Below are 8928 nucleotides of genomic sequence, written 5' to 3'. Positions count from 1 at the left end.
GGTTGCCAGCCGGCGGTTGTGCCGAGGGGTGCCTGCTCCTTGGGGCCGGCGTCTGGGAGCGCCTGTCACAGAGCTAAACCCTGCACAGCTCGGCCAAAGTGTCTTAAATTCACGGCTTCTTGAAATTTCTGTTATGAAATCAGAAATAGGAAAAGGAGGGAAAATCATAAATAAGCTGATCTGAGTGCTTTTTGGTCAATGCTTGCTCATGTGATTGTCTATTCAAATTCCTGGTGCTTTTTTTGACCTCGTGAAGCAGGTCAAGAGTGGATATTTATTAACATTTAAAAAATGAAACCTGTAGCACAAGTGCTGCCCTAAACTGTAGGGGCAGAACTGGATGTCTAGGGTCAGGCTAAGGTGGAATTTTAATCTGATTCCAGGAAACAAACCTGATTAACCCATCGATTTACTTCCTTGCTGCTGTTTGGCATTCTCACAGTGAACATCTTTCCACCATAGAAAAAGACACCAACGGAGATGCTTTGTGGGTTTGGTGTTATCCGTCTGTAACAGCTGAACTGAGGAGTCTGTTGCTGCGAAAGTGCTGCCTTACAGATGAAAATAAATTGCTTCATACGTTTGTATTTGGCCAGTATAAAAGGTCATGGTTCTACATCACAACTGTGGAAGTTCAAGATTCTGCAGCCTTGAAAAAGGTAGGACTTTGCCAACTGTTTTTTCAGCAGAATGCAGGGAAGACTTCTGCAGAGCTTCCTCTGGCAGTTTAAGCAGTGTTTTCCCGTTATATGCTATGAGGAAGGGAAGGGATTCGAGGTTTTACGTGCTGACAGATGCAGCTCTTACCCAACTGTCTAACCAATCCATGCGTTTTGTTTTTCACCAAGACGTATATTGGATGGAATTGCAGAGGGATTGAGATACTTATTACCCAATTTAGAGTCTTTGTATGAAAATGTAAATGCTATTTCATGCCATTATTTCTAGTTACTTTGCATTTCAAGTTCAGTAATTTTTTTCTCTTTTTTTTTTTTTTTGATCAAAAAACTCTACAAAGGGTCTTTCATAGTGTCCAAAATTTTGTTTGTATAGAACTTGATGTTTGTGGTTTTTTTTTTCCCGAAAAGGTTGAGTTATGTAGGTACTTTCTTTTCTGCTGCATTGATAACTAGAAGACTGCAAATATGCTTGATTCTTCTATACTTTCCCTGTTATGAAGGTCATTAAATTGTCTGTTAAGTTTGTTAAATTTTCATATTTCATGCTATATTGTTAATGTGGTAATTTTGCATGCCCATAGCAGAATGTTGCTTGCCTTTCCTCACTCCAAGCTTACATCTCCTGTGAACCTTAATTAAAGGTGTTAAAAAAAAAACAACCAAACAAACAAACCAACGCACAAAAAAAAAAAGCGTCCCAGTGCTGTCTCTAGCAGTGGCAATGGGAGATGCTATTTAAGGAGGACACATGAGCCTGGTCATTGTCTGCAGACTTTTAGCCTCATACTGTCCCAGCCCACAATCGTATGATAAAGGAAGTTAGAGTATTTCTGGTTTTGGGCCTGCTGTCTGTGAATCTTTTTCCAGTCTCCTTCTAAATACGTGGATGCTGTCTGCCTCCACAGCCTCCTATGGCAACAAATTCTGGAAGTTTCCTACCTGTTGTGGGGAAGAAAAATGCCTTTTTCTCTTTTAAAGAGAGAGAAAGGAAAGCAACTCTTACAGAGTAGATTAAGCAAAAGATATGTATGTACTAGAGCTGACTCAATGGAAGTGAGTCACATCAGAAATCCGTTAACCAGGCCTTTTCTGCAGTTAGTAACTTGGATCTGCTGGTACTGCTCACTGTTGTTTTTTTTTTTTTTTGATTGAAACGCCTTGTCAGAGTATGCAGTAAGTTCAATAATGTGAAAAAGACTGTTCATAATAATCAAATAAGCGTATATTTTTGTGTGCATGTGTCTTACCCAGGTGACCCACTTCTCCATTGTTTTGATGGCCAAAGACTTCAACCCAGAGAAATACGCAGCCTTCACTAGGATATTGTGTAGGTCTGTATAAAAGCTGTTTTGAGGTACTCCTGTGTGCATGTTTAGATCTTGCTAAAGCAAAAGATTAGATTTCATTGTGATGTGTTTGCATTTGGTCTAACAATCTGCTGGAAATTTAGTCCTACAAACTGTGAATCAGATTTTTATAAAAATCCTTGATTTGAGCTTAGCTTAAGTTCATGCAATAAATGTTGGGTGAATGTCAGGTGACGAGTAGGTTTTAATGTGTCTTCTCCACACACGCGTCACCACCACCCACCCACACACTTATTTTCTCTGAGAACATATTTTTTAAAAGTATAAACATTTGGGAAGAGGTCAGTGCTGTGTAGTCAAAGGTCACCGTGTGTGGGGTGGACAACTTGCATCTGTAGTAGAGATGTTGCAGAGGGATGCTTCTTGCAGCTCCTCTGAACTAAGCACAGCATCCAGGGACGTTTTTGCTTTTCCTCTAGGAAAATGAGAGCCCTCTGCCTCTCGAGGTCTGTGGCTCTGTCTTCTCCCTTCTTCCAGCCAGACTGACATGTTCTCCTTCCCTTGTCCAACTTACTTTGCTCCATGTCCCCATTCTCATGATCTCCGTCTGCATCTTCCTTTGTTTTTCCTTCAGTTCCCAAATTAGTTGGGTCTCGGCTCTTGATACCAAGAGTATTCCCTGAGATTTTGCAGCTAATTGGATGCAATTGTGAGGTTATTGTATCACAGACTTGGGAATGCCATCAGGCTTACCTGTTCTGCAGGGTACTGAAAAACTGAGATTGTTCTTTTTCACTGATATATGAAATATTTCGATTCACTGTGGATCACGTGAATGCTGATTTATCAGCTAATACTTCTTTTCCAATCCAGGATGGATTCCTCTAAATATAATAATTGAGTTTCAAATGTGACGCAGCTTTGTACAATAGCTAATATGGAAAAACAGATAGTTGAGAGCTTCAGTGCTATTTCTGAACCTGTAAAATAGGTTATGGTGTCTCTTTGCTGTCTTGGAGACAGCTAAAAGTGCATGGGTTTTGGTGTGTGGTTGTTTTGTGGTTTTTTGATTTTTGATTTTAATTTTTTTTTAATGATTATCAAGGACGTATGTTTATATTTTTCTTTCATCATTTAACAAAGAGTAAAGAAGAAGGTCTAATGATACTTGGATACAAAATGAAAAACTAACTAGTCACATTGTCTGCATGTAATACAGTTTAGTGGTTTAATGGGTTTAGCGGACATGGTGGCATTGGGTATACGGTTGGACTTGATGATCTTTGAGGTCTCTTCCAACCATAATGATTCTATGATTCTATAATAACAGGAGTTACTGTAGTTGTTGCTTTTTCATCAAGCAGGTACCTTCCAAGTCTCCAAAGGATCCTTGGTCTGGACACCTGCTTACACCTTTGCGCTATGTTTCTATGTTGGTAAATATTGGTTCTTTCACAGAATCACAGAATTGGTTTGGTTGGAAGAGACCTCTGGGATCATCAAGTCCGACATTTGCCCCAACACCACCATGTCAACTAGACCATGGCACTAAGTGCCATGTCCAATCTTTTCTTAAACACCTCCAGGGATGGGGACTCCACCACCTTCCTGGGCAGCCCATTCCAATGCCTAACAACCCCTTCTGTGAAGAAATGCCTCCTCATGTCTAGCCTGAACCTCCCCTGGCACAGCTTGAGACTATGCCCTCTTGTCCTCTCACTGGTTGCCTGAGAGAAGAGGCTGACCCCCAGCTCGCTACAACCTCCTTTCATAAAATAGGAAACTCAAATAAAAATACAAGATTGTTTTTTATCCTAAAAAACAGACATGTTTTTGTGTGCATGTTGAAAAACTTCTAGTTTAGTACTTAAAACCTCAACCAGGTGTCCAAAATAAGAATTCTTGCCAATAATATTGTTTTTTGTGATACTGTGATTTTATTTTTTTTTAATATATCTGCTGGTACTGATTGCAGTCAAAATACTAGACACTACTCTTTTCACACAGAATCTACTTGAAGCATGGAAGTCCAGTTAAAATGATGGAGAGTTATATTGCAGTCCTTACAAAGGGGATCTGCCAAAGTGAAGAAAATGGATCTTTCCTCAGCAAGGATTTTGATGCTCGAAAGGCTTATCTTGCTGGTTCCATCAAAGGTAAATTAATACCAGAAGTCTCTATTCTAATTTTCTTTGTACAATATAAAATACAACTCAGTTTTCATGTGTGCTTCAAGTAAATAGTGTTACCAGTATTATCTGTGCTGTTACTATTAAGATTCTTCAAAAAACCAAATTATAATATCGGCATGGATATCCTCTATAAAATAATTTTCCCCTCTTTTCTAGATATAGTATCTCAGTTTGGAATGGAAACAGTTATCTTATATACAGCACTGATGTTAAAGAAGAGAATTGTAGTGTACCATCCTAGAATAGAAGCTATCCAGGAGTTTACCAGGTACTTTGTCAATACCTACCTCCACACCCACCCCCAGAAGTCCAACAAATTTTGAACCTTCATTGAGAGAAATGCCCATATTTTAGGTAAAAAAAAATCTTTCTTCATTGAAATCCTGCTAAATCCCTCTTAAGGCTTTAGCCATATGTTCATCAACTCAGAGAAATTTAACTGTAGAATGAGTGATGAACTCTGCATTGATAGTAAAAAACTCTGTAGTTCATGTATATGCATGCCAAATGAGACCTAGTCATACTAGTTCTTTCTTATGACATGCATTTCATACTGTGGAACTTTAATTAGTGTAAGTAATAATGTACTGTGTGTCAAGTACCAATCTAATTTCCCTAGGACTTTGCCTGCTTTAGTGTGGCATCGACAAGACTGGTCAATTCTTCATTCTTATGTGCACCTAAACGAGGAGGAAGTGGAAGCCTTAAAAGCCTGCACAGGTAGTGATAATTTATTAATCAAAAATATAAAGAAAATATAATTTCAGTTTCTGTTGCTGCAAGGTCTTGCAGCAGTGCTCTTTTGGGGGGGAAATGGTTACTTTGCTATTAATGCTGTTGTTCAAAGTTAAACAGCATCATTTTCTTTAGAAAAGGCAAACCTACTAAACAAGTACAGTAGAAGGTAACTAGTTAATCTGGTGTTTCTGGGTGGATCCACATCAGTCTATCCCTAATCACAGATGCAAAGCAGCTTTGAGACTTTTTTGATGTTGTGATCAGATGGGTTGAAAGTCTTAATGTTGTACAGGAGCAGCTCACTTTAGATAAGTTACCTTTTTCCCCCAACTTCTACACATAGCTAGTTACTGGATTTTTAGGATTTTTTTTTTTCTTTTTTTCCAGTTTCTAACTCTGAAGTTCCAAATTTTTATTCTGGCTGCTGCCAGTGAGGTCTCTGGCTCCTAATCACAGGTAGACTTTACCAGCTATGTAGGAATTTGATCTGTGTGACACATTGCTGTGTACGTGTAGTACTCAGTGCATAATCCAGGAAGAGGCCCTTGGTTTATGCAAAGGTTGGTGTGACACATAGTGTGGCAATTAGGAGGCTTCTCTATACAGAATAGTGAGCAAGAAGACTACTCGTCTTCAATATTTCTACTGCATTACCAACAGTGCTTGTTTCAGCTCCCTAAACATCTTCCACAGGGAAAAGCTGCTCTAAGTTTGCTCACCTGGCATGCTATAAATAAGAAAATTCGCTGGTTTTACTCCTGTGTTCCAATCTAATACTGACTTAGTGACAGGGGCTCCAGAGTGGAGATTCTTTTAAAGAGGAAGTTCAGCGGCTTTTTCACTTGCAAATGTGTAATTTTAGTAGCAAGGTAGGAAGAGAATTTAAAATTTCGAATTAATAGCCTTTTTATATTGCATGTAGTGTTAGTGGTTCATCCATGTTCGAAGCAATTTTAGAAGTTGATTTTTAAGCTCCTCGGAAGTGAAGCATTCTGCTGGACGTGCTTGTTAAAGGACTGATAATATCAAGAGAGCAACCTCCCGGGTACAATGAGTATTGCGTCAAATACTCTTAGAACAGACTTTAGGACTGTGATTTTCTGCAATATATTGGATTTGGTTTTGTTTATGAAGACCCTAATCTTGCCAAAATTCTGCTCTCTAGGCTACATTGCTGGATTTACAGATTCTGAAGTGAACAGTAGACCAGACCTCTACGATGTATATGTGAATTTGGCAGATAGTGAGATCACTATTTCCCCTGTAGTAAAAGGTTGGTTGCTTTTTACGTTTTGAATTTAGAGACTGTTTATTCCACATTTGATAGTATTTAGGTCAAGCAGTCTTGATCCTTTTTCCATCCAGGTTCTGAAAAGTCAATATGTAAGCTTCTGTCTTTCAGTTCTATTGAGACCCTGGAAGATTGCTGAAAGTTGGAATTTGGAAAGACATGCTTTGTCTTCCAACAAATGTACAATTGAGATTTCAAAACATCCATGTTAGACAATTACATGGAAGAGTCATTCAGCTGAATGTAGAGGTATCACGAGTCTTTAGAAACACATTGCACTAAATACGTGGAGACTGGGGACTATTTGAAAGGAAAGCTTGTATCTTGCTTGTCATCTTGCTGCTCCTTGTCATTTGATTAGGGCCACTTTAGAGGTAGACGATTTGCCTGTGCTGGCATGGCCGTTGATATGTCAAGTTACTGCCTTACCTGTAGATTTCAAATGGCAGTCATGAAAAGAACTCCTTGTTTTGGCTTGTTATTCATACGCGTTTCTAAATATCACAGAAATGGTCATTTTACATGAATGCGTGTCTTTTTTTTTTTTTCCTTACTCAGATGCAATGACAATGGGAAAACTTCACAAAGAAATTGGACAACTAATTGTTCAATCTGCAGAAGATCCAGATAAATCGGACAGCCAAGTCATTAAGGTTAGCATTTTATTTTTAAGTCTAATTAAATTACTCTTACTGCTAAATCTTGGCAGAAGACAGGGTCTAGGAGGAAGATTGTCCCTGAGAATCGGTCAATCTCCTACCCTCTGCCCTTTTACAAATGGCATTTTTATTTTTCATACAGGTTTTTAAGGATGACATACATGGTTTATATTATTTCTTGGTTAACCACATTGCTGAGGAAACTTCAGAAATTTGATTGATTATAAGACACTCAGTAATTTTAGTTTCCCAGTTTTATTCTACAAAGCATGTATTTTGCTTAATACCTTGTCACTAATATTGTCAATACCTTTGAAAAAGTCCTCCTGAGATATGGCTTCTCAGCTATAAAGCCTGATTCTTATAATGATGAGTTGTTTTTGGTTTTTTTTCCACTTCCTCCTCTATCTAACAGATTATTAGACGTACCACAACTGAGCAACTTAGTCCAAAGAGCTCAGTTAGGCCAGCGAGAGGAGCCTGTGGAGTGACTGTGCTCCCGTTATTCAACATAGCACAAGAACAGACTGAAGAGCTGTTGCAAGTTTGCCTTAAAATAAATGGGGTCTTTATTTAAAATTAACTATTTATTTATCACTATTTTCTTTTTGGTTTGTATTGATGTTTTGGGTTTTTTTTTAGTAAGTGTATATTAAAACATAATACTGTATTCACGGTTGCTTGTTTTTCTGTTCTTCAAGGATATTTCTCTGAAGACAAAAGAAATCTTAGCTACTTTAGCCTCACTTACTGAAGTTTCTGATGGCAATGAAAAACCAACCCTTAACTCTGAGGCCCTGAGACAAAAGCGATTTCCACCAGCTACAGAAAACTTTCTTTTTCATTTAGCAGCTGCTGAACAAATGCTCAGAATCTGATTTTGATGCACTGCGGTGTTATGGACCAGTTAAAAAATACTGTATTTGCCATACAGATAGGTATACCTGATATTTTTATATGGAAAAATTAAAGGTATAAGAATGAATGTCATATTTGCCGTGATAGAATGCAGAGTATTGGAGCTTGACTGGGAACATATGGAGGCATATTTGGGAACATTCCTGGTGTCATTATCTTTCCCCAACTGTAACTTTGTATATATGGCTCCTGTATTTTGTATAACAACATGAGTAGCATGGGCCTGTGTGTCCAGGCTATGCCAGATGTTATTATAGTGGCCATTTGTCCTGCAGGTTCCAGATGTCAGACAGCTCTGTTCTTGCTCTGAACTCTCTTCCTGGGGTCTGGAACACAGGCTGCAGCACACGGGCTGTAAAACCAGCACAGTTTGGATGTGCTAGTATCTGTGCAGGGATAGATGGAATGTGCAGTTGGTCTGAGTGCTTGTTCTGGGCTTCAAGGGATGTCAGATACTGCTCTTGCTCTGGACTGCCTGATACCTGGAAATCCCAAATAAATGGACAAGTTCTCTTCTTTCTGCTTGAAAGTGTCTAGCTGTAAAAAAAGGACACCTGGGAAAATCTGACGTGGTAGCTTTAGTATATAAAGGAAGAGGTATTTTAAAGCTCAAGCAGGAGTTGAGCACCTCTTTTGGACTCTTGCCTTAGAGGTTTTCCCCCCTTTCACTCTGTCCCATGCCTCTGATGGAGGGGAAAAAGAGGACAGGATTACTGTATTTAAAATGGGGCTTCCTGGGGTGGGGGTCACAGACAAGTGCTGCTTTGCAGCTGGAGGCATTTAAGAAGTTACTAAGTTTCTCAGCTGAGAAGATATCTGGCCATTCATTCCTGATCTGTTTGACAGAAAAATCAGATGAGTTAAAGCCTAACAGACTAGAAAGGTTCAAATGGGCAGGTACCAGAGGTAGAGCATCAACCTCTTAAACTGCTTGAGCTGTAACGTGGGTACTATCTGATGGTGCTCTGTGTAGACTAAATCTAGATGGAAACTTTTGAAGTAATAGTGAAAACTGGGAAGTAGTTTAGAGAAAATTAAAATTTGCCGACTTGTTTGGTTGCATAGCCATAACTCAAGAGATTTTTATTTTTTTTTCATTGAGCAGCCTGAAACTAACTGCTTTATAATCTTCTGAGAAGAATT

At 38.8% G+C, this 8928-nt stretch overlaps 1 protein-coding gene across 1 annotated transcript; it reads left to right on the top strand.

Annotated features, from left to right (window-relative positions):
- Positions 1 to 462: 462 nt before the first annotated feature.
- On the top strand, positions 463 to 7862 carry FAM45A (family with sequence similarity 45, member A; the record flags this gene model as incomplete). The annotated part of the gene is made up of 8 exons (XM_009698100.1): positions 463 to 659; positions 1932 to 2011; positions 3995 to 4143; positions 4336 to 4447; positions 4799 to 4899; positions 6083 to 6190; positions 6767 to 6861; positions 7569 to 7862. Coding segments are annotated over 8 exons (1019 nt in total), but the record flags the coding sequence as incomplete, so codon positions are not given.
- Positions 7863 to 8928: the final 1066 nt, after the last annotated feature.

Source organism: Cariama cristata, unplaced genomic scaffold (assembly GCF_000690535.1).
Source record: "Cariama cristata isolate BGI_N322 unplaced genomic scaffold, ASM69053v1 scaffold5294, whole genome shotgun sequence".
NCBI classification, from domain to species: Eukaryota; Metazoa; Chordata; class Aves; order Cariamiformes; family Cariamidae; genus Cariama; species Cariama cristata.
This window is presented reverse-complemented; position numbering and strand designations above follow the sequence as displayed.